Source organism: Cnephaeus nilssonii (genome assembly GCF_951640355.1).
Source record: "Cnephaeus nilssonii genome assembly, chromosome: 1".
In the NCBI taxonomy this organism is placed as follows: Eukaryota; Metazoa; Chordata; class Mammalia; order Chiroptera; family Vespertilionidae; genus Cnephaeus; species Cnephaeus nilssonii.
In genome coordinates this window covers 61527551-61554096 of record NC_137072.1, presented here as the reverse complement: position 1 = coordinate 61554096, position 26546 = coordinate 61527551, and the positions used below count along the sequence as shown (strand labels likewise).

At 41.2% G+C, this 26546-nt stretch overlaps 1 protein-coding gene across 4 annotated transcripts in view; it reads left to right on the top strand.

Annotated features, from left to right (window-relative positions):
- Positions 1 to 26546, top strand: part of AFF1 (ALF transcription elongation factor 1) — a 196489-nt gene that overhangs the window by 135124 nt on the left and 34819 nt on the right. For 3 of the 4 annotated variants that reach the window (XM_079774788.1, XM_079774785.1, XM_079774787.1), the window contains 4 exons: positions 5567 to 5611; positions 11720 to 11806; positions 12765 to 12801; positions 16138 to 16189. In XM_079774788.1, coding sequence (XP_079630914.1) covers positions 5567 to 5611; positions 11720 to 11806; positions 12765 to 12801; positions 16138 to 16189 — 221 coding nt within the window. The remainder of the gene's footprint in view (positions 1 to 5566; positions 5612 to 11719; positions 11807 to 12764; positions 12802 to 16137; positions 16190 to 26546) is intronic. The other variant, XM_079774786.1, reaches the window with a different exon arrangement.

Sequence of the window (26546 nt, the reverse complement as noted above, 5' to 3'; positions counted from 1 at the left end):
GTGCACGTGCCTTTTTGTATATATAGGAGTTGGTGTTAGAAGTCAGTTTGCTGGGTCAGAGTATGAGAAATTAAAATTTGGTGACTGTTGCCAAATTGCTGTCTTCAGAAGTTGTGCCACTTGACCCTTCCACCAACCCCAGTGTCGGATGCCTGTTTCCCCACATCTCTCATAGACACAGTATTGTCAGTCCTTTGTTTTTTGTTTTGCCAATCTGATATGTGAAAATAGTTTCTTAGAGTATTTTAATGTTTTTAAGGAGAAAACAATGCAAAACAATTTCCTCTTTGTCCCTAGTATGGTTATTTCCATGTGGTTTGTTAATTAAGATGTAGACTTATAATTCAGACAAGCAACAGTGTTTACTAAGTCTTTGAAGCTCTAAAAATTGGAATTGGAAACTTATTTTCGTATTCTGAGTTCTGAGACTGAACACATAACAGCAAGCAGCGTGCACTTGGTGATTCAACAAGGCGGAACGGTTCTCTGCTTCTACAGAACTTGTAATCTGGAAGCACAGAGATAAAACACGGGGTGCATTGACAGGAAAGTGTGTGCAGCTGCGGGAGCACATGCGGTTTCAGGAGGGAGGGACTCAGGGAAGGCTCAAGTGTCATGCTTGACCTTCATAGCAGCCCTGTGAAGCCATGCGGACTGGTAATGTGCCTTCATCACCATGAGGAAGTAGTCCCAAACAAGTTGAATCTTATCCAGGATTGCAGAGCCAGAACTAGAATCCAAGATCTGCTGGCTTCCTTCCTTAACGTGCTGCCTTTGTGCTCCCTGCAGTTCCTGGTTAGTGATAACTAAGCCTTTTTGAGAATTGCATTGTTATAAAAGTGCTGCTCTATTGAAACTTGAGAGACTTAAAGCACAGTATTGCGAGAGCCTCCTGGTCTCAGTGGTGAGGTCTGTTTCTTCCATCCGGCTGTTTTTAGCTTATTAAAACAAACCATGTCACACTTAGAAGACATTTACTAACATATCTTATTTTGAGTTCATATCTTATTTTCAGTCACTTCCCTATGATTACACAGTGTCATTCCAAGAGGAGTGAGGAATCAGACCAAGGCCAGCATTGCTGCCCTTTCAGGTCTGAAGTTTCTGTACTAAGGGATGTACATAGAGCTATGCGTGCCTTCGCTGCAGTAGCTTTCTCCCCCTGCCAAGCTAATGAAGTTGCATCTTACAATGGATGATACCAAATGGAGGAAATAATAGTATGGAAAGAGTTGAATGCAATATCAAGTACAATATGTGTTCAATAAGTAGCTGCTATTATTTTTTTAATTGATTAATGAGGGTGGGGGGAGAGAGAGAGAGAGAGAGAGAGAGAGAGAGGAGAGAGAGAGAGAGAGAGAAACATCAATATGTTGTTCCACTTATTTATGCATTCATAGGTTGCTTTTTATATATGTGCCCTGATCAGGGACCAAACCCACAACCTGTGTGTATCAGGACAACACTCTAACCAATTGAGCTACCTGGCCAGGGCCACTGCTATTAATTTAAAAAATTGCATAGAATTATGGTTCTTGTGTTAAGGCCATACCTTACTGGGGAAGTGAGGAGACCTCACTTAGTACAGAATCTTCAGACTCGAAAAGGCAGCAATGCTGGCCTTGGTCTGATTCCTCACTCCTCTTGGAAGTGAGGTCTACACACAGGACCCCAGGAGGGGAGCGCTGTCTCCTTTAGGAACCTGGACACTGAGGGTGGGAGACAACAGTGACATGGGTAGTTGTAAATGCCCTGCAAACTAGAACCTTCTGATTCATGCAACATAGGTTTTTGTAGCTGCTTTTTATCTCTTATTCTTTGAGAACATTTTACCTGAAGATCTTCAGCCTAAACTCAGCTGTGCTTCAAGGAGACCGACCCTTTACTCTTTGGCCTCAGTGTTAAAGGGGGGGCCTGAGTGGGAGCGGCAGCACTCAGCTGGAGAGCCAGGGGGAAAGTGGATTTTACAAAGGGATTAGGCCACAATGGTGTGTTGATCCACCCCTCCCTTTTTGGAACGTCTCCTCCCAGTGGCAGACTTGGAGGTGCCAAGGTGTACTTGATTAAACAAGGCAGCCTGTCCTTCCAGATCTTTCTCTGCAAACACATTTGAAATACTTATATTCTAGTTTCATTCTCTGGATTGATTGGGGGAGGAGTAGAGCTATGAGTCTCAGGTAGATGGAACATAAAATGGGCTCCTACTTCTTACCTCCCCTCTTTTAAGTGCAGTCTTAAAATGTATCTTGTACAAGGTCATTACCTCTAATTCTCTTAACTTCAAACAGTTCAGTGTAGATGGGGCGGGTAGAGAAAACTGTAAAGCAAACATGGTAGAATGCCAACATTTGGGGAATTCAAGTGAAGGGTTTGTGGGAATTCCTTTTACTATTTTTTAATTTTTCTCTTTATGAATTTTCTAAAGAAAAAGTTAAATATATATCTTAGCATTTTCCCATGCAAACACACATATTGACCTTATTTGAAGTCTGCACAGCATGCTGCTGGGTGTACTGTAAAGGTCTTTAGCTGGACTCCTGTTGTTGGTTATTGATCATTTCTGGTTATTTGCCATTATAAACAGTGCCGCTTAGAGATCTGTAAATATGATATAATCTCAGGTATTTGAAATGGCATCCCCAAACCCTTTTGAAACACTCCCACTTCCGTAATGGAACTCATAGGAAAGTTTACAGTAAATTAACCAATTAATGCTTAAACCTAAGAACTTATTTAGAACTTTTAATAGGTTATATGGTGACTGTTTAGCAATATGTGTCTTACTCTGATACCAATAAACACTAAGCCAAAGAAAAATTTCTTCATTTTTGGTTCGTCTCATGTAATAAAAATTTAGGCAAAAAACAAATCTTTCAATGACATGAAACATCTTGGTTATGTGTTGACCACTGGAGTAATTATGAAGATTAGAAAGGTTTGTAGTGTCCTTAAGTGTCCTGTAGTAGCTTTTTTACTTCATTCTGTTGGAAGCAGTGGGCAAATCTTTTTTGTCCTAATTCCAACATGCTTCACTTTTTCATTGATAGCCAGAGTTTTCAAAAATAAATTTTTAAAAATTGATTTGAGGGAGAGAGAGAGATTTGTTGTTACACTAATTTTGCATTCATTGGTTGATTCTTGTATGTGCCCTGATGGGGGATCAAGCCTGCAACCTTGATTGCCGCATATTTCATTGGATTCCCCTTCTTATTCCAGCAACAGGTAGGATGAGGGGACTAGTCAGTACAGTCATATGCTCTGTTCTATTAATTCACCTTCAACTTCTAATTATTGTTTTTCCTAATGATGTGTGTGAAAAATTGAGACCATAGAATATAGTTACATTTGACCCTTAGGTCAAAACAGCACTCATTTTGCTAAAATGTTTGGTTACTAATGCTTGATTTAATTTTTAGCCTTCCCTTACTGGTTTTGAAAACAAAAAGTGGGTGAGCAGGTCTAGTTGTTGACATGCAATAATGTCTGAAGGCAGGTCAGGTGGGACCAGCAGATAAAAAGGATATCCATGATTTTTTGGTTATATTCTAATTTCCAGACCCTTTCTCAAAATTAACAACTGCAAACATTTCAAAAAAACCCATTCCATATAATAATACTAGAGGCCCGGTGCATGAAAATTCATGCACTGAAAAGGGGGGGGTCCCCTCAGCCCGGCCTGCCCCCTCTCACAGTATGGGAGCTCTCAGGGGCGGGAGGCAACTTGGTGATCAGGGGAAGGCGACACCTAGTTACCTGAGCCTCGAGTGGCCCTGGGCAGCTGGGCAGCTGCCATCCGAGGCTTGCCTGCACCTCGGGCTGGCCCTGGGTGGCTGAGGGGACTGGAGGACTCTGGAGTCAGGCGCGGAGTGGCTGGGCCTGCCTGAGGGCGGGCCCGGCCTTGCTGTGTACCTGCCACCCCGGTGGGGCTGAGGGGATTGGGCACCTCCATCTTGTGGCTGTGGGCGCTGCCATCTTTGAGGGTGTGGCAGTCAATTAACATATTTCCTCTTTATTGGCCGTGGGTGCCACCATTTTTGCAATGGCGTGAGGGTGAATTAGCATATTCCCTCTTTATTAGATAGGATACAAGCTTTAAAACCTAACCCAGGCAGGTCAGATCGCATTTGAATTTTGACATGCCCATTAGATTCCATTGCAGAACACTGTGAATGTTGTATGTTCTTTTCCTTTTTTTTTTTCTCGTTCCTTAGAATAAACTGGAATAAGGGAAAGAGGTTTATAAAACTCTTAATTCAGGCACTAGCAGCCAGTGCTGTATTAAATTGCACTCAAATTAGGAATAAGAGCCAGGAAAAGAGCCCTTTTCTGTCTCCTCTAGCTGTGAGTCAGATACTGCACCCAATTGCCTAGCAGATCAGTGCTTTCTGCACAGCAGTGACAGCAACGGGAGGGGCTGTGTTGTACGGAACTTGCCCAGGGCACTTGGCTCAGGAATTGACACACATCAGAAGTTACTGTTCCTTTGAAAACCATGAAGTCATGGGTTTTGTTTCATGTCTCTGGTTAAGGAGAGGTTTGGTTTGGGTTTTTCTTTTTTTATATTTAACTTTTCCATTTACTCTGCACTTAAAAATATAAAGACTGTAAAATGATATTTCCTAGACATTGTCTGTGTGGTAGTACTACCAGCAGCAGCCACCGTTTGTTTAGCTGGGAATAAAGAAGAGGTATAAGTAGTGGATCTTTTCTCCAAGACACTAGGTAATCTCTCTCCTTAAGGTCTTCTCTGGGGAAATACTATGTGTGTGTTTGTGTGTGTACGTACACACATATTTGTGTGTATATGTGTATATAATATGCACATAAAAGGTCAAAATGCTGACTTGAGTAGGGCTAGAGGCATTTAGCTTTTTAAAAAAATATATTTTTATTGATTTCAGAGCAGAAGGGAGAGGGAGAGAGCGATAGAAACATCAATGATGAGAGAGAATCACTGATTGGCTGCCTCATGCATGCCCCCCACTGGGGATCGAACCCGGGACCCTTTGGTCCACAGGCCGACGCTCTATCTACTGAACCAAACCAGCTAGGGCGAGACATTTAGCTTTAAAATGAATTTTTGGCAGGTTAAAATATTGCCAAAAAATCTATCCTTAATTGGAGGTTGGCCTCCTGACTGTGTGGGTGTATACTAGTACTAATGTGGGTTCATCCACATCTTCATGTTAATATAGCTTGGCTCACTGGTCAGATGTTGCTATGAAGGAGCAAACTGTGACACTGATTTTATTTCTTTCTTCCTCTACTTTTGTTATATTCGTTATTCCCCTAGATTTAAGAATATACTAATTTTCTTTACTATATACATTTTCCATTGGAAACTTTTGACTTGGAGCCCATAATTAGTACCCCATGATTAAGTCAGGTTACTCTCGTTGTCTTATTTCATCCAGAATGTGTAGTTCCTAATATTTACCTAGTAAAAGGTAGGCCCAAGGTGATTCTACTTAAGAGAGTTGCTGTGTTAATACTTGCTCTACTAATACTCCAGTTGTGTTTTGTTGTTTGTGTGTACTAACTTTTTCTTTTTCCCATTCACTTTCAGCAGACCTACTCCAATGAAGTTCATTGTGTTGAAGAGATTCTGAAGGTGAGTTCATTGTCGCTGTTTCTCACTTGAAGAAATATTTAAGTAGGCAGGCAATGTCCATTGACTTTTGATTGTGAAAAGTTGCCATTCCAAACCCCTTTAAACAGCCCCACCTCCACCCCAAACATCTCCAGAAGCAAAATTAACCAGAGCAGTAACAGAGGGATTCTAGGAACATTATTGAACTCTTTGGTAGATTTTATTAATAAAAATGAAGTCTTCAAACGGCAAGCCTTATGGACCAGAGTTTTGAGATCTCTCTCTCTCCAGTTTTGCTGGTTGTCCATGAACACCCAGGAGAGTTGCCCAATTTTGGGGGGAACTCCCTGCATGGATGCAGTCAGGGAGGCACCAGCTGTTTGGTCTACACCTCTTAGTGGTTCATAGGTGACACCTCATATTGGTATCTTCAGTGAGATAAAATATACAGTTTTTAAAGAGGGAAAAAGAAAAACAGAATCTTTAGACCTTGGAGGAAGTCTTATTCTTTGCTCTTATCGAGTGTGCCATGATCATTTGTGCTGCTTCTACAAATACTACATCATCAAATCCATTATCCATTTGTTCAAGTTTTCTTTCACAAGATTTCTTTCTAGAATTTAGTTCCCGGGAGGGAGGTGGGGAGGGGGTCCCCCTCATGAACCAGCATGCTTTTTATCAGAGAAGAATTATGTAAACGTTACGTTTCCCATTTTGGCTTTAGTTTCCAGGAAATCTAATACTCAGATATAGTAATTGTAATAATTGAGAGTTTTGTTTATTTCTCCTTCTTCTTCTGTGGCTTTTAATTTCCTTCCGTGTAAATTTTAATTATATTCTTGCTTTGTCTTTTACTTTAAGTTTTCTAATTTTTTTTTGGAAGTAAGAAAGAAATTTATCTGGCACATGTACTTATTAATTTATATCTCTACTGCGCACTCTTTTTCCTCAAAATATATGCTTACCAAATTTTTTTTCTTTAATTTTTAATTGTAACATATTAAGTGAGGTGGAGCTGAAACCAGTAATTAAGTATATTGGTTATCTTCTCACTTGTAGGGTTTTAATAAAAGTAGCATCTAACTAGATGTTCAGAAAATATTTTTGTTTTACAATCTTTTGTCCCCTACTCTTGTAGTTAGGATTTTCTTAGAAAAAAAAATACCTTTAAGAAAACATACTTTGTACTGCTAAAAGTGAGAATTTTTTTTTCAACCAGCAAGTAAAATTAGCAATAAATAAGACATTTTTTAAGGAAAGATTTTTTTTTTAATATATATTTTTTTATTTCAGAGAGGAAGGAAGAGGGAGATAGTGTTAGAAGAAACATCAGTGATGAGAGAGAATCATTGATCTGCTGCCTCTTGCATACCCCCTACTGGCGATTGAGCCTGCAACTCTGGCATATGCCCTTGACCAGAATAGAACCTGGGACCCTTCAGTCCACAGGCCGATGCTCTATCCACTGAGCCAAAGCAGCTAGGGCTAAACAAGTTATCTTGATCACATTCCGTTTTATGCTCTCCCTCTGGTATTTCTGAAATTATTTGATCTGAAGAATTATAAAAACAACAAATTACTTAGTTAGAAAATGGCCTTAGCATTTTCTATTTTATTGTTATTTCCAAAGTAAATGAAACATTGTAGATTAGTTGCCTCTGCATATGCCCCATGCTTCTCTTGTTTCAATGTGTGTTACTAGTATACTAGGGGCCCCGTGCACGAATTTGTGCACTTTAACCTTTTGCACTCGGATGTCGAGTGTGACTCGACGCAGTTAGCAACTGTAGCAGCTCGAGAAAAAAGCAAGTGAGTGCAAAGGGTTAAAAGGAACTGTGGGCCGCGAGGCTGTTGTGGGCACAGGGGCGGGTTGCGGCCCATCCTCTGCGCCCCTGCCTGGCCCCTCTGGCCGCAGCCCTTGGTCCCCTCTCTGCCGGCAGCCCTGCTCCTGCTGCCACCGCTCCCACACGCCAACAGCGCCGGTCCCGCTCGCACCCGCTGATGGCGCAGAGTAATTGGGGCCGGTGCCAGGAGCGGGTGTTAGCAGGGCCGGCACCATCAGTGGGTGGACGTGACAGCTGCTGCCTCAATCGTCACTCAGGAGCAGGGGGAGGCAGAGATCGGGGCCAGCAGCTGCCGCTCTCACCCGCTGATGGTGCCAAGTGATCGGGGCCAGTGCCAGGCGCTGACAGCGGGTGCGAGTGCCAGGCAGGATCGTGACACGCGGGAGCAAAGAATTTTTAGTAACCACCAGCGGCTCACCCCGATGACAGCGACCGGTACCCCACATTGGTCTGGTACCCCTGCTCACTATCCCACCGTGGCTGACACCCGCCATGTTCCACATTCTGCTGCCTGCTGCCGACACCTGCCATGTTCCACGCGCGCTCCCTGGTGGTCATCGCACATCATAGCAACCGGTTGTTCCACAGTTCGATCTATTTGCATATTAGGGTTTTATATATAGAGATACTACTGTTGAGTCCTTTATCTAGGATGATGATATTTGACCACCAGATGAACACTTTCAATTTAATCAGCTCACCCATCCTCCCTCTCCTCTCACCCAATATCACATTAAGTTCTTACTTGGAAATACCTGAAAGTAAATGGTTAATATAAGCAACAGGTGCGTATTTTTACTTGGAACTTATAAAATAGAAGCATGTCCTGGCCTAAGGAGGCTAGGCTTTTGTGTAGTGGAAACTTAGTCTGTCCCCTTCTCTTCTCCTCTGATTGTGGCCTCAGTTAAGTCATGTGTCCTCTCTGGGTCTCAGTTTCCTCATTGCTAAAATGAAGGCCCTGGGCTAGTAGATGATCTCCAGGGTTCATTCCAGCTCTCACTGTCTGATGTAGATCCATATGCTTTCTTCTTCCTCATGGTTCCTATTCTTACCTGGTACTAGCAATTTATGAAGGTTGCCAGGAATCCTAACAAATCTTTCTGATGGGCAATAGAGACAGTAAATAGTTTCTAACAGAGAAAACTCAATCATGGAAGATACTCTTTGGTTCTCCAGGGGAAATATTAAGGATGGAAGTGTTTTAATGAAGGGGAAGTGGTAGCCTATAACTTCTCCAGGCTGATGGAGTAAGAACATAGACAGACTCTGATAGAAACCAGGAATTGGTCATGTACAAGGGACCATGTGCAATGTGCCCTTAGTGGGTGAATGGAAATAGCTCAGGTTTGTGTAGCCTCCTGGGGGAATAGTGCAGTACGTGTAGTACTTATGTTAGTGCAGCATTCCATTGACATTGGCACAGTGAGTGGCAACACTGTTTGTTTGTTCCTTCATTCCTTTGCTCAACAAATGTCTATTAATCTTCAAATACTTTTCTAGGCATTGGGGATACCATATGAATAAAAGTCCTTGCTCTCATGGAGGTCATAGTGGGGAAGATGAATATATAATAAAATTCCAGATAGTGATAAGTGGTGTGAGTCCTGTAGCGGCAAATGAACAGATGTAGGCAGAGGAAAGAGTGCAAAAACCTTGAGATGGGAACAGGTTGGCGTGTTACAGAACAAGAACTAGACAGTGTGTCTAGGGCAAAATGAGCGAGGTGGCCTGTCGAGCGGAGATGGCAGCGGTGTCACCCAGAAGGCCAGGACTGAAGCAGTGCCAAGTGTTTTACCCCACTTATGTGATAAGTCATTGCTAAGGCTGGGAGCAAATTCGTGGCCTTGTGATTGTGGGCAGCTTCCTCTCATGGCCCCAGTTCTCTTAAGGCCTAAGTCCCTCTCCTGAGCTAGGCATTCAGGGCAGTGCATACATTCTTTCAGCAAACCACACATTCCAACTGCCTAATTCAGTAGCCAGGACAGCCCTAGGCAGTGACAGTACAATGGGTGTTTTCTGGGAATAATTGGTGACTAACCGTCATAGATTGGAATTCTAAAGAAATTGGAATTTTAAAGAAATTCTAAAGAAATTCTTGGAATTCTAAAGAGATTCTTGGAAGACTTAAGGATGGTACTTGCAAACATCTTCTCAATTAATTATTATGTTTTTACATTGTAGCATTATAATGGTCCCATAGCTTAAAGTATAGTCAAATAAATGAAACAGTAAGGAGCTCTCTTTGGTGCAGTATTGAAGTTCTTCAAAAGCTAGACGATTAATTAAAAGTTGTAATGCTTTTAATTTCAGTGCTTTCTATGCATCATGTATCCAAGCATTTTACATAAGTTACCCATAACACTTTGAAAAATAAGTGGTTTTAGTCTACCTGTTATTGCGATCTGAGGCTCAGAGAGCTCCAAGAATGCAGGCTCACCTGGCTGGTGAGGGTAAGTCCACATCAGTTACTCTGCTTATTACTGTGCCAGGCCATTTCTGTCAATTCTGGGGCTGTAGCGACTCAGAGAGTGGCTGTGGGGACAGGCCAAGGGGAGATGCGAACTGAGTTTGGGATTGGAAATAACCTACTAGAGCAGTGGTCGCCAACCTCTCGGACCTCACGGACCACCACTTGGCGACAGCTGTACTAGAGCACCGTGTTCAGCTGTGGTGGGGATCCGTAGGCGATACTGTGGTCATAGGTAGGTCAGCACTTCGAAAAGAATGAAGTGTTGCAGTGCACAATGTGTTACGCAGAGGAGGAGGTATTACAGCCTGGTCTGGCGTGGTCAGCTTGTTGGTAGAGGGTTACCTGTCACTCCTTAAGCCAGTTTGCCACTCAGGTCTAACACACATGATGACATGAGCAAGGGAGCATCCTCTAAAGGAGTCACTCACACATGCTTGTGTCTTTCCACAATGCGAAGTTTATTAGGGAGACCTCCCCAATAAGCCAGCAGAGTTACAGGCAGGTAGAAGTGAGCAGAGCGAGCATCCAGTGCAAAGTCCCGCTCACTGGCGCTGTCTGCAGTGGAGAGGTGCATGTAGGTCTCAAGACAGGCAGCTACAGGGGTGCACCTGTCGGATGGAGTGGGAGGCAGGCAGGGCTCCGTTCGTGACTATGGTACATCAAGCGCCTGGAGGTCGGAGCTCTGAGTTCTTAGAGCCCCGATGGGCAGAGGTCCCACTCCATATCAGTATTCATATGAAGGCCTTGTCCCAGTGCCCAGACTTGTGGTTTTGGCCGTCCCTGTTCCCCAGATCACCTCAGTCGACATAGCTCTTGACATAACTGGCATGGCTGACAGTGACTCCATGTTAGATTGTCAAAAGTGTTCAAAAAGTCCGCTCTGCTCTTGGCCAAAAATGTGGGAATTGGGTTTTTTCTTTTAGACTGGGAAAGCAGGAGGCCCATACCCTGTGCTGTCAGCCACTGGCTTCCTTTCAGTCATTTTGGAGCTCAGTTTTCTCATTGGTAGAAGAGAAGGTTGGAGTTAATGATCCCCCGTGCCACTTTAGCTCTTTGACAAAGTGTGTGTGTGTGTGTGTATGTGTGTGTACATGTACATATTTGTGATTGGACACCTTTAATCTGACATTGTTTTTAGCAAAGTAAAATATAATTCATGAATGTGCTTAGAAAAAAGAATTCATGGCAAGGTAAATATATTAATTTGTAAGATTTACAAACCTTGCCTCTATGAGTAAATAAAAATTAAACTTCTGTCCATGGAAAGGGAGGTAATTTTTTAAGGCTCTCTCCTCCACACTGTCCTTATGTACTAATAGTGTGTATCAGGGAAGGGTCAAATCCATTAAAACTCTCCCAAGAGGAACAAGTGACCTAAATTACTTGTTTGCTTAAGTCAAACAGGAAAGTTCTTCTTCCTTTGAACTTAAATAATTCCAGGAAATGCAAAATAGAAGCTGAGGGAGAAAGAAAGCATTGAGCAGGGGCTCCGCTTTCAGTTACATAAGCTCTGGTAATACCTACACCCGTGTGTACGCTTTACAGTGTTCAGAGTGTTAAGGCCATTCCTGTTCTATGCTCTTGTTTTTCTCCTTCATGCTGATTTTTTTTCTTTTCAGTTTTGTAAGTTGGAGATCTTCAGCTTTTGAACATAGCCCATTAAGTAGGAGATTTTTAAAAAGTAAATGAAATAACTTTTAGTTTTACTTTTTCATTTACCATCAATCCACCCTGCATTGTTTAAACAATTCGCTTCAGTAGCAATGTGTTCTATTTATAATTGGCTTTTTCTTCCTTCCCCAAATCTCTTTTCAGGAAATGACCCATTCGTGGCCACCTCCTCTGACAGCAATACATACGCCCAGTACAGCCGAGCCCTCCAAATTCCCCTTTCCCACCAAGGTAATGCCCTCAGTGCCCCAGGCACTGCACCCATAGTGCAGTCTGAGGATTGCTGTGAGCCAGATTAGTCAACTGCTACTTGTTGAACTCTTTGGCAATTACGTTAAAATTACATTTAATTTGACTTCTAAAGTGCTTCATAATGCTTTCAAACACTTTCTTATCCAAATTGTGTCTAATTTTTTTTATAATAGTAATTGTATAGGGTTTTGTAGCTTATGAAAGCATTCAGTACTTTCCAATAAATCCTCTCATTTGAGTGTCATTCCCTAGAGATAGGAAAACAGAGGTACAGGAAAATAAGTGAGGTGGGTTGTCTGGTTCCTAGTTTAGAATGGAGATATATACATTTATACACATACATACATACATGCATACATACACCTTACACTACTCACATTTCTTAAATTTTCTTAAAGTTTAACATGATCTGCTACACTTGTGCTGGTTTCAGAACAAACAAATCAACAGCTGACAGATGTTTCTGTTGCAGTATTTATGAGCAGTGAAATAACATAAAAATACTACCATTTTTCTTTGGGGGGGGGTTGTACTTTAGGAGAGCCTTCAGAATGCAGAAATACCTTTAAATCTGTGTTCTGTCTAACCTGATATATGCATGCACATTATTAATATATTATAGCCATTCCTTTCCATGGCATTGTTTTCAAAAGAGGTTATATCTTCTCAAATTAGTATTTGCCACATTTGATACTTGACATATTTTCTAATGATAGTTTTTTAAAAAGATGACTCATGTTTAAAGTAAAATATTATATACACTTTGTTTTTAAAAAAATCTTTGCTCAATACTAAAGGAAAAATAAACTAGTAAAAAAGGAGAAGCAATAAAACCTATTTTGTGTAAAACTTAGACTTATCAGTGGTTAATAGATTTAGCCGTGATGCAATCTTAATTTTATAAACCTTAACTGGAGATTTTTCTTTTTCTTTATAGGATTCTCAGCACATCAGTTCTGCAACCCAAAACCAAAGTAAGTAAATATGTGGAACTGATTATTGCACTGGAGAATGAAGCTTGGTTCTTACTGTTTTGATATTAAAGGAAAAAAAAAACATTTATGAAAAATGCCCAGCAGAGATGAGGGGTCCTGTGTTGAAAGAATGGGAACGCAAGACCAATATAAAGCTGCTTTTTAGGTGGAATTTCAGATTGTTGCAAAGAGTTCATGAAGCTGTTTTAGTAAAGTCCTTAACAGATATAATTTGGTATTGCCTGGCATGTGATCAATATCTTGAACAAGATTCTCAAGCATTATAATTTAGGCATTGTATACAAGGGTGGGCAAATATAGGTTTACAGTTGTGATACTCTTGATTTGATAAAGCTATTATAATACTCATAGCCTGCATGTCTTCCCATGTGAACAACTGTAACCCTAGTTTTGCTCACCCCTGTATAGGCCAGGTTGGGATATTTTGTGTGGTTTTTGTATTTCTTTATACAAAAGTAAGAAATTTTTATAAAGAATATAGCACACAGCTTCTTTAGCCCCTCTATATGTATTTGCCATATAATTAAATTTTTAACCCCTTCTATGGATTGTAAATACTTGAAAATTCAGGGAGAAATGGGAAAAAGCTAACTTCATCCATCTCTTCTCTTCATCAGTAATTTTGATAAATTCTTTTTGTCCCAACTACATGCAAGGCATTTCATGCCTTACAAAACTGATTAGGGTATTTGCGATCATTTAGTTCATTAATACTGTGTAGTAGGTGCCCAAGTTCTAAAGTTTTAGTCTTCAAAGAATGGGAACCACAGTAGGTTGTGTGTCGGGAGAGGGACCTCAGAGGTAGATGTTCCATGGAGGTGACTCTTCCTTCATCTTTTCCACCTCATTCTTTTTCATCACTTGCATTTCCCCTCTTGATTTTTCTACCATTTAAATTGGATGTGAGGAGAGTAAAAAGATGAGAAAAGCAAGAAACAGAGCATCCTTCCTAGAGCAAGGCCGGAAAAACTACAGCCTACAAACCCAACCTGTTCTGCAGCTAGTTTTTGTACCGAAGGTTTTATTAGGACACAGCCGTGCCTGCTTATTTATTATTAAGCCACAAGGTGTAGCATGCAAAGTGTAAAATATACGTCTGACCTTCACAGAAAAAGTTTGCTGTCCCCTGCTCTAGCGATACTGAATAAGGTCTTGCAAAGAACTGACCATCTTGCCACAGTGTTATATAAAGTAGCAAGGTAAAATGGACAGAAACCGATGGCTGCTTGGGGAGATTGGGAAATCTTTTTTCTCAGCATCTTGGCAGCTGAGGCAGAGATAGCTAGCTGGTGGGGTGGTGCAGGACTGCAGGTGGGCCGCCAGCTCAGCTGTGGACAGGATTGCGGTGCCCCTGTACCCGCACTTGCTGGCTGCCAGCCATGCAGATTCTGTGCCTCCCACTGGGTTACTCACAGCTTGAGGGCTAGCTCCTGGTTTAGAAAGGCCTACTCATCCTTTAAATGGATTTCCCCTTTTAGCAATAGAGTTGAAGATGGACCGGTAAGTGCTTCCTTGTCCAGGTATGGGTGTCCTCTCGGCCTGTGGACTCATATGGGCCCACTCTTTGTTTCTCTGATGAGAAGTTTCCTGTAGGTCTTGGCTCACCCGGTGTTACCTTGGGGTCTCATTGCTACCACTTGTCTGCTGGTGTTCTGTGGAACCTTGTTACCTTTGGGAGGATGTGGTCTGTGTGGAGCCTGGTTGGAGCCTAAAGGGGTCTAGTTGTGTGTTGGATGAAGAGGGAGTAGAGTTTATATGGATATAGCTTTCAGAAAAGTAAAGTTTGACATGTATTTTTCAAAGTATGCCCAGCAAGAGAATTCAAATGTCTTGAAAGGGATCTTACAGTTTTGTAGAGTTCAGAGAATGAAGTGTAGGGATTTTACTCGTGTGTTCACATCCACGTGTGGGAACATATCTGCCTGCGGGTAACATAGCCTCGTGAGGCTGAGGGCCAGTCAGGATGATTGGACAGGAGTCCCTGCGCATGGCCAGAGGGTGACCCTAGCCCCTCTCATTTGTAGTCCTGGCCCTGACTTTCCAGCTGGAAGGGGAAGCAGTGAAAAAATATTATGTAAGAGCTGCTGCCACCATGAGGATAAAGTGATTAATTGCAAATATTCAGGGGCCCACATGACCTTTGTGAAAAATATCACTCACTCTTGCCTAAAGGCATCCATATTTCCACCCCACTCGAGTCCTGTTTCAGGTCCCTGCTACCTCATGCTCAGACAGAATCAGCAGCTTCTTAACTGGTTTGCTGCCTCAACAGGTGACGTTTCCTGCTCCCTTCTAGGTTAGCCCGGGCTGCACCTCCAGAATACTTCCTGAGGAATAGCTGCATCAAATCCCTGTTTAGACCTTTGGTAGTGTCTCATTGCCCAACAAATAGTCATAACTTCCCACTCTGGCCTTCTGAGCCCTCCAAAACCTGACTTCCACTTGTCTTTCCATGTCCTTCTTCACCGATTCTCACCCCAGCCTCACGCGTTCCAAATCTGTGCCGCTGCTACGCCTCCACTCTGCACCTCGGTTCACAGTGCCTCCTCTGCTTGCAGATCTTCCTCACCCTCCTGCCAGAGTCATTCTGTCGGAATCTCACCCGTCCTTTGTGACACAGCTCATGGGGTTCCCTTTCTGATTTGCCTCCTTTAATCAACCAAGGGGCCATTCTCTTAATTCCTGGGACAGTTACTTTATGATCAATTTGTGTACTTATTCTCACACTGACTAAGGTTGTAGGTATTTGTGCTGTTTGATGTCCCTCAGTCAACTCTAAGCTCATTGAGGACAGGGTCAAGTGCCCTGAACATCTTATCTATGAGACACTCTATAAATAGCTGATGAATATGTAAATTGTGGGGGATGTTGAATAATGGAGGGACCAGAGGGAAGTTTGGCCAAGGACAGAGGCTGTAAATGGAGTGCTAGCAAATGACTGGTAGATACCTGAGGTGAAACCAGGAGGGGGTGAGAGCAGCTCTGCCCTGGTGCTTCCGTCTGAGCCCCCCCCCAGGAGAGTCTCCTGGCATCCTTCCTCTGCTGGCAGTACGGGGCGGCAGGGCCTGCCGCAGGCAGTGCTTTTCAGAGTGCTTTTACTTTGTTTAACTTGGGCAAGCCCTCCCTCTAGAAGTAACATAAATAGTGATGGGATCATGCCCGGTGCAGTGTTTAGCACCCTGGTGGACAGAATTTAAATGTACTGAGTGTTTAGGTGAAAAAGGTGAGGGAACACCAAGAAAGGGAATTTATAAGTAAAAAACTCAAGAATATATGTCACAGTGCTGCTCTAATCATTTTTCCCCTCCCCCATAGAACAATATGATACATCTTCAAAAACCCGCCCTCATTCTCAGCAGGGAACATCGTAAGTAAAATGCTTTTGTTTATTAAAAGTTTTTAATACAACATTGTAATTTCCCATGTAAATATATTGCTTGGATTTTTTTTCTTTTCCTGTTTTCACGTAATGAAGTTCATAAAATACTGCTGCATTGTAGAGGAAAGAAATGACCTACATTTATACTTGGATTAAGTTGTGTTGAAGTGTTAGGCACCATAGGAGAGTTTGATAAGGGGTTTTCTCAAAAGAATGGCATTTGAGCCATAATTTACATATTAACTGGAAAATAGAAGGTTTTAGCTGTATATTTTATTCTTAAGTAGCTTTAGCTTTTGGAAACATCTTGGGGGGTGTGCACAATTTTAGATTTGCTGTCACCTTTTTGGCCTAGTTTTACAGAATGAGTCCTACTGCCCAGCTGTTCTTTATTAAGGCCAAGGAAGTCCAGATATATTTTGGGTTTTTGGAACAATTTAAACTACATAATAAAGATTTTTAAATCAGCATTTTGACCCAGTTTGACATTTCTTGATGATATTGAACTAATAGTTCTTTCTTTTCACACACCTAGAAGTGGTGTTTAGGGACTAAGTGAGAAGGCCTTTCTCTCCTTAGGAATCTAATCAGTTACTAACGATGTGGCCTGGTAGTCTCAGGTTCAGGTTCAGACTCCCATTTTCTGCTATTTTCTGGGCATAATATTTGTTCCATATATTTTGGAAATGGGGACTACTGTGGATTGAATATTTTAAAAACTGTATAGTTGAGATAAAGAGGTAATTTTGTCTTTCTTACCATAACTGAATATGGGACCAAGTTAAATCACCGTTCCCAATTGTCACTATTCACTTGATGCAATTTGTTTTCATTTCTCCATAGCAAAATAAGAAAAAAAGAACAATATAATGAGATATTTAAAAAGTAAATTTATTATAGTTTAAGGGATGGGTATGTGTGTGTGTAATAAAAGATCTATTTCATTTGTGGTACTGGCAGATGGTGAGTTTTTGCTTGTTTTTATTGTCCTGTACTAGAAAAGAAAATTGAACCATAGGTCAGTTATCCTCTCCCCTTTTTTGTTTTTTGCCTTTTCCTTTTTCCCTTTTTGTTTTTTTCTTAAAGAGAAAAAAATTTCCTGGCTCCCAAATTTTGAAGTCTAAAATCACTTTCTTTGATTAATTACATTTAAAGAAGGAGGTTTTTTAAGCCAGTTGGTAGCTGCGTAGAAGATAGAAACCATAGCTCAAGGCCCACAGTTGTAATAGCTGGAACTTCCCCAAGGTGTTTGCACCTTGTGCTCTTTATGATGGCCGGCAGTAGAGCCCTTTGGACCATAAAAGGCCCTGGCAGTGTCTCTGCAGGGCAGTGAGGAAGAGGGAGTTGAAGAGCTTGCCTCTCACTTGACAGTAAGACTAGAAGGGAGGAGCTCTCTTAGGAAGTGAGGGAGTGGAGCAGCTGTGTCCCTGGGCCTGTGAGGAGAGGAAGAAATGAGGCAGATCCAGGCCTAAGAAGTAGCTTCAGGTGGAGCAGATTCCCACCAGTTTCCATCAGCTTCTGGGCTTAGGTAGTTGGTGGGGACTTAATGCTACTCAGAGATGTGGGTAGTTCTGATAAGTGAGCTAAACCACTGAAATCAGAGGTGCCTGGAAGTTTCTAACAGGTACACTTATCTCTTGTGACATATGTAGTGTTCTCCTTATAAAGACTATTAATTTGCTATATATAAAATTAACTAGAAAAGCCTTTTGTCATGACCCTCATTGACCTAGGGAAGGAATGAAAGTAGGGCCTGGTGGAGGCAAAGAGGAGGTGGAGAGTGGTCCAGGAGAGAAATGAGTACTGAGCCTGGGTCGATGAGGGGGGCTGTGTGGTTGTAGTGGTGTGGGGGGTGGAATTGGTGGTATTGGTAAGTACCCAAATGAAATGTACCAGCAGGTTAAAGGAATCACATTCATGGAGACTTGATGAAAGCAGTGTCCCCATTAATTTGTAAAGTGCAGTCATTGTTTCAGATTTAGTACAGTAAACCTCTTAGTGCTCACAGGTTAATTTGATCTGGTGTCAGCATTAGGGTTCTTTGACATGCACTTAAGCTGCTTGAGTGACACATACAGTGCCTGGGAGATGTCTAATGTACTTTGAATGTCAGGAAAGAAATGTTAATTCCAGAGTCATTTGTACTTTGGTTTCAAAAGTCAACCTAGGTCAGAATGCTTTTTCTTTCAGAGTTATTAGTATCTGGGACTCCCTAGAAAAGTGGAATAGGGTGTGTGAAGGAAAAACAGAAGGACCCCGCACTGGAGAATAACTGGAGCCTGTCTTAATTTCTGTCTGTTCAGACCTTGGAGGAGCAGGGGTGCTAGCATGGTGGAGAGGATGTCGGTGGGAAACAAATATGTGCAGAATCCATTGCTTTTATTTTTTGTGGTTGAAGCTCTAGTTCAGGCGTCCTCAAACTACGGCCCGTGGGCCACATGCAGGTGTTTTTGCCGTTTTGTTTTTTTACTTCAAAATAAGATATGTGCAGTGTGCATAGGAATTTGTTCATAGTTTTTTTTAAACTATAGTCCGGCCCTCTAACGGTCTGAGGGACAGTGAACTGGCCCCCTGTTTAAAAAGTTTGAGGACTCCTGCTCTAGTTAGTTCTCAAATGATGAATTCCTTCTGCCAAGCTCTGCAGGGGAGTGATTAGCTAGGATGTTGGTGCTGTTTCCCCTCAGTTTAGGGGAGGAGGTGCATGGCTTTGGAATCCTCTTCTTTCCCAAGGCTTAGGTCTGTGCAGGTCTCAGGGGAAAGTACAGCGTCTTTCCTTTTTTATTAGATCCTTTATATGATCGGGGACAGTTCCCTTTCTGTGCAGCCAGATACAGTTATGGGTATCAATTCTTTGCCAGCCTTTCAGAAGGGATAATCTGTTAATGTTTAAGAAACTATAAAGCAGTCTCTAGATATTATTGTGGCTAACTTTCTTCTCCCTTCCCACCCCTGCCCTGAAATTGCCAAGTCCTTACTAAAAAGTACCCTCCTTTATTTTTCTTGTATCTCTCTCAGAAATCATCAGTGCTTATTTAGACTAAGAGACAGAACTTAGCCATTATAAGCAGTTTGCAGTTTTATTTACGTACATGGGAAGTTTATTTTGAAACGAAGGAAATGTGGTATCTAGACTTAAAGACTGGGATTGGAAGAAGAAAAACAAAAAAAAAAGACTGGGATTGGGATCATCCTGAAAGTTTGATGAGAAGAAATGGTACACAGATAATAAAGGCTGAGAAGAGTCTGATACCTTTTTAAATGAGCCTGAGTTTTCACCTTTTATATTCAAAACATTATTGGGTTTTAAACGAAATCTTTTTAAAGATACTTCTTTTTGTCTTATCTTTAAATGTTAGCTTATGTGAAAGTGTTTTGCCTGGATCCTTTATTTTAATGGCAGCTCTAACTTAGAGTGCTATTTGCTGATAAATATTATGGAAGAAGTGGTAGAAAATCACCTAATGTGCAAAGTTATGAATTATTTGTCACTGAGATCACACCTATCTCCTGTAAATAAGAAACAAACATTTGTGCTATCAGTTATACCTTGGTAGTTCTACATTCAACCTTCAGCATCACAGAGTGTAAGTGAAGACCCCGTTCTAATAATGCTCAGTACTCAATACCAGGTGATGCTAGAAAAGGAAACACCTTGTTTTCACCCTCAACTTATCTGACCAGATGATTGAGGATCCAGGGTTACTGCTGTTCATAAAAATGTTAGTAACCTAGATATATTGGGAAGTGATTTGTTAGGAGAGGTAGAGGTGTAAAATGAAAGAGAATAAGGCAGATAGCTTTTCTTTTAAGTATGTTAATGTTAGCCATGCTGTCGGGAAATGAGTTTGTAGGATTGAGTATTGAAGATTTCTGTTCTTAAATGGAAGCAAACAAAGAGAATAATTCTGTGCATTGTTGTTGTTTTTTTAAATTTGCTTATTTCAGAATTATAGTCACTAGGGTACATTAAACCAATATTTAGAAAACATTGCAACTCCCAATTGTAGAGTCACCTTTTTTCCCATCCGAACTATGCTGTGACTAGCTCATTGTAGGATTATAGAGCCTTGGAATAGTCCGTTTAACTCTTGGACTTTCAACTTTTCTAGACAATATTCTAGGATCTCTTGCAGGACAATGTTTGACTTAACATTGTACATGAGTTCATGCTTGAAACTTCAGTAATGTTGAAGGCATATTCTGATGAGGCCATGTAATGAAGCCTCTTTTAAATAATTATAAAAATACTGCTAAGGAGCTGGATGGATTGTCCTCTTTAGAGTATTCACTTTGGAGCTATACTTTCAAATGATGCAGCTTTGGCTTGTACTACTTTGGAAGCACCCCTTTAGGATAATATATACCCCTATACTTGGTGTAAGAGCAAAGGTCAAGTAAAATGGAAAATAATAATTTTGTTTTATAATAGGTAAGTGTTAAGTAAATGAACCTGTGTGTGTCCTACAAAAGGAAGTCTTCTCATCATTCTTTAATATGCCTTTGACTTCAGTTATATAAATTACTAGAGGCCCGATGCACGAGATTTGTGCACTGAGGCGGGGGATCCTAAGCCTGGCCTGCACCCTCTCGCAGTCCGGGACCCCTTGGGGGATGTCCACCTGCCTGGGATCGGGCCTAAGCCAGCAGTCAGACATTCCTCTTGCAGTCTGGGGCTCTCGCAGTTGGGGACCCCTCGCTCCTTACCACCCACCAGCCAGCTGTGAGCCCCGCTTCTGGCTGAGCGGCGCTCCCCCTGTGAGAGCGCACTGACCACCAGGGGACAACTCCTGCATTGAGTGTCTTCCCTCTGGTGGTCAGTGCTCGTCATAGCGACCGTTCGGTCGATTTGCATGTTACGCTTTTATTATATAGGATTCTCTGGGCTTGGCTCCAGGTGACTTGGAGATATTTTAAAAAATTGCCATTCTCCATTTAGTGCATAATTATCGAACACAGGCTGTGTGTGTACCTAGTGCTGCTTTAGGTACTTGGGGAAACAATGACCAATAAGACAATATTCTTGTCTTCCACATCTTGTAACTAGAGGGTGGCATGTAATACAGACTTGGTGATGTGATAGTGACCGCCTTGGATGTTGGTGATACTTCTGGGAGGGAGGTCAGGAAAGGTCTCTCAGAGGAGGTGACATTGATCTGGAGCCTGAATGGTGAGAGGGAGGCAGGAAATGCTTGCCACCTTTAAAGGAGCTTGATAACTTATGCTGCAAGGAGTAAGGCATTTGAAAACATCAGAAAATCTTACTGGAAGTGACTACTTTGAAGTGGTTCATTTGCATATGCAAAATGTGGTTTAAAGGAGCCCTTAAGGATCTACTTAAGTCTCATTTTTAATCATAACTGCTAATTTACTAAGTGACCCTAGACTAATTTAAACATGGATTGAGTGATTGAATAAAATATGTTTTAAGTTTCTAAGAATCTATTAGGCCTAAACTAATTTGTGCATCCCCAATCCCTCCGCCTCTCAGGTCTTTCCTTGGATGTCATCCCCTTATCAACAGTCTTCCTTAACTACCCATGGAGAAGAGCAACCCACACCTATCTTTTCTTTTTTATACTTTTGTTCCCCTCCATTGAAAAAGGATTAGCTGTTTATCTCCTTCCTCTACACCAGCAATTTTCAACCTTTTTCATCTCATAGCACATATAAACTAGTTACTAAAATTCCGCAGCACACTAAAAAATCTATTTTTGCTGATCTGACTCCCCCTCTCTCCCCCAAAGGTATAATTTTGATTCATTCACACTGGATGGCTGTTGTGTTGGCCTTTTTTTAACATTTGACAATCTAAGGGACAAGAGGTCAGGGCCCCTGACTATACAGTCAGGTATTAACTGTTTTAAAAAATTTTGTGGTACACCTGCTGAAAATCGCTGCTGTAGACTGTAAGTGCCTCAAGAGCAGGGATTTTGTCTGCATAGAATCTCGAGTAGGGCCTGGCATATAATAGTAACTACCCAGAATAAATGTGGAAGGAAAATTATTATACATAAATTTGATTGAATACCTATGAGCAATCTATATGTAGAAGCGCCAAGCGACTGGAATGATGGAACGACCGGAAAGACCAGCTATGACGCACACTGTGGTGGCCAACCAGCCCAATCGGGGCCCTGATTGGCCCCTCCCAACCACCCACAGCCCCTCCCCCACGCCAGCTCAGCCCTAATTGGCCCTCATTGGGGTGGGCAGCCAGACCCCATCCGTGCATGAATTTGTGCACCAGGCCTCTAGTATTTAATAAACATGATTTTCAGCAATAGTTTTTCTAGATTTTGTTTCTAGTCATCCCATATGCCACCCTTGCACTGGTGTCTTTATTTGTCATACTTACTGATTTAATCTTATTTATTAACTTCACATTTTCCCTCATTTATACTCTTACGATTTTTCTCATCCTTATTTGATCTCAGATGATCATCACTTCTTCCTGAGTTTGAATACTCTCTTATACCTTTGATAACAGTTTTTACTTATCAACCATAATAAGTTGAATTACTATATTAAATCATGTGCTGAGTCACTTTCCCCTCTATCTGATTAGTCCATAATCTCCCATAAACCATCTCTCCATGAATTTGAATTCTGCCAACTACTCTCACCCTTAGGAGAGTTCCCCTTATATGTTGTCACAACTGCTTAAGATCTGCTTTTTTATTTTTTCATTTCTTGTATGTGGAGTCCTCTTCATAATTTGTAGCCTCCCATCATCTTGTACAAAGCATTTGTAGTCCTTGTTTCTGCCCTTTATAAAAAAAAAAGGAATCAAAGCCTGATTGAATTGAAAATTTGGGGAATTATGTATCTACTTTGGTGCCCAAACTCTTTCTCTCTCCCTGCAATCCATTGCCTATTCTGTCCCCAAATCAATTTTAGGTTTGTGCAAGTTTATACATTCTTACATGCTCATTAGCAGTTCTGAAAAGCATTACTTTACATACCATTCGAGCACCTAATACCAGGGTTGTAACTTATTAGTTGCTGAGCTTGCTTTCACTTGCTCTTTCCCAAATAAAATGTAGAGCCTGGTCATAGGAAAAGTTAAGCCAAGAAGTTAGTTTATTTAAGTAGTTTTGGGGGTTGCAATTGAGATATTACAGAATATTGGCAGTGAACTCTTTGGCAAGCCCAGTCTTAGAAATAGAAAGGGAATAAAGGCTTGTCTGGTGTGTCTTCACAGTAACAATTGCACTGAGTCACTGAAACATGCCTGCCAGAACCTGTGCCCGGTCTGAGCTTTGCAGAACAGCTGCCAGAAGAACGCATTTGTGCAAGGGGTTTGAGGATTGTAACCTCTTAAGTCAACAGTTTGCCTAACCAGTAGTGGTTAAACCTACACGGTAGTTCAAAGAGTTGCATTACCTGTGCACTTGGCCTCTTTTGAACGGTGCCAAGGTAGGCTGTATGGTGCTATGTGCTCTGAAATAACTGCTTTGTCTTAGAGGTTGAAAGTGAAATTACAGTAGTTATTTGACCAATTTAAAAAGTACGTAAAGTTTAAAGTTTATTGATTTTCATAAAGGAAAAATAGTATATTTCTTTTATTCCCACAGGATAGTTATTTTATTAAATTGTCCTTTTTTTCATAAAGGTTCTTAATTTATTAATCCTCCTGAAAAACCTGCAGTCACCACAGATAAAGTCCCTGAAGAATCTTCGCTCCTTCTGTTGTCATGTCTTGCAAGTCTATATTTGGGTTCATTTTTCTTTGCTTAATCTAAGGAGTCATAAATGGTGCCAAAGCCAGTTGTCTCACCACCACCAAAATGGTCAAATTACAGTAGTTATTTGACCAGTTTAAATAACTACTGAGTCAAAACACAAAGATGACATTTGCTGTGGTCTTGTACATTTTGGCCAATTTTTCCCGAATTTCTGTCTTGGGGACTGTTGCCTTCCCAGAGTGAGGACACCGATGACCATTTGTTTTCGCTGAAGTAGTCATTGGCCGTGAGTTTCCTGATAGTTACTGTGTTGTTCGTGGTGGAGGTTGATCTTCAAGGAGCCAGGGAGGAAAATCCTTTCTCTCTTTCTTGATATTTTCTTTTAAATTGAACTCTTCTCTCTGTGGGCACCGGAACTTAGATTCCATTGCACCAGTTAGTTTTTCTAACTGTTGGGTTCTACGTGAGCTAGAGCAAGTGGATTGGATCCAGTGGAATCGCTTTTGCATCCTGTCTCCAGCATGTACCAGCTTCATGATCTTTTCAGTGGCAGCTCCAAGCTGGTTCTTCATCCTTGGAGTGTGAGGGGATCAGAGTCAGTCCACAGGGTTGTGGGTGAAGGGAGTGCCTGTAAGTCCTGATCACAGTGGAGGTGCATTATGTGGAACTGTTACTCATTCAAAAAAGGGGTGCTATTCATGCAGCCAGCTTTTTAGATAGCCAACCTGCCACATTCTAGATGTAGAAGTTATGACAGTACAAATGACTTGGTCCTGCCCCAGAAAACCTCATAGTTGAGTACATCCTTTGGGCCATGTGTTCTCTTGACCCAGATTTTATTGGTGTGAATGGGATTGGTTCTAAGAGATTTAATTCTTTTTAATGGGTATAAAGGTGCTCACCCAGATGTGCTGTAATTAATTTTGTTATTCTTCACATTCATTGACCAGTTCTTTCACATTTGATTTGTGAAGTATAGTATGGGATGGTATACTAATACCAGTATTCTCGGCCTCAGATATAATTGTGGGACAAGTAGGGGCTTTAGCAGCTGATTTCTTTGAATTTTTCCCCTATCTCTAAAAAATAAAACCTTTACCGGTTGTCAGGTTACATTTTCCCCAACTGTACAGATTTTTAAAAAAATCACAGTGGCATTTGTGATTAATTTTCTAGTTAATGGTTTTTAAGTAACTGTTTTTCTTACTGGAGATGTAATACTTGTTTGTTATCAAAACTTTAGAAATTGTTTTTCTTCCACAGACTAAGAGCATGCTTCTTATGTTAAGCTACCCATCTCCGGTGATGTAAATGTGGTTTCTAGAAGGTTCTGTGGTGACTTTTGGCTGAATTGGCAGATGCTGACAGTATGCTATGTGTGCTGATTCTCATGTCAGATAAATTACACCCGTGAATTTTGATTAAATGAAATGCCCTGTGTAAATCCCTAGTAATTGATAGACCTTGTTGGATCTTACTGGTTCACCATTGCTTTTTGAATGAGTGTTTCTTTGGAGATACCTTTAGCAATCTTCCTTCAGTGGTCACTGTCCCTCCACGCTTAGGTCCTGAGTAAGTTTCGTGTCTGCAAGCTGGTTTTGCAATTGTCTGTCTAACGCTTTGAAGGGGGTAATTTCAGAATCTGGAACAGCATTTTCTTATGGTCCCTTTTATTCCTTAACCACAAGCAGAGCTGAAAGTCATAATGTACACTTTCTGACTTAGTACATCATACATACTTTCTGATTGACTCTAGGAGAATATATCCATGGAAGCTGGGCATTCAGTCGCTAGGCAAACAACTGACAGGGTATTTAGTCCTCTGCTCACAGCAGGAAGCGTGGTTGCATTACATGGTCATTGACGTTTCAGAGAATCAAGACAAATCAATTTTATACAAAACAAACCCAATGACTAAGAAACAAAGAGGTTCATTAACTGTGGTTTTGTTGTTGATGGTTAATATTGAATATAATTTGTCAAGTTTTTTCCTCACATTTATTCCAAAGATATGTCTTTCATTTTTTGCTTGTGTGTACCCCATCCAAGCCACCATTCAGCAATAAACCTGTTGAATAACTTTTTCTTATATACCATTATGGCTGCTACTGCCAAGTCCTACATCTGAGGGCTGTGTTGTCTAGCCTGGCTCACATAGGAATTTAGCTTTCTTTAGATAAATATTGAGTGAGATCTCTATTTACAAGTTAACAGTTTTCATGTTTTTCAGAAACTTATCACAGGATGTTGTTAGTACATTTGGTGGTGAACAGGCTTCCTTGGCAGGAATTACAGTGTTGCATGTAGGTGGTCAGTATGAAAGAGCCAAGTTTTAGCATTTGTTTTCATTAGGAAATACAGTGATTATACCAAGGATTCCCAAAATAAAAATTGTTGGTGAGGTTATGGAAGAGGTATTTTTAGAAATACTGAAGGATTGTAGTCTCTAATATAATTTGCTTTTTGGAGCATAAATAATACTCAAGCAGACTTGGGGTTCTTTTGGTTTTGGTTTTTCACTATAACATTTCCTCAAATAGTCATGCTCATAAATTGGGTGGAGGAAGTAGAGGGAGCTTTTACTGATTCATTCCTTCAATATTTGGGCATCTCCATGGAAGAAGGTAAAAGGGAAGAGATAAAAAGCGGTTAAGATTTGC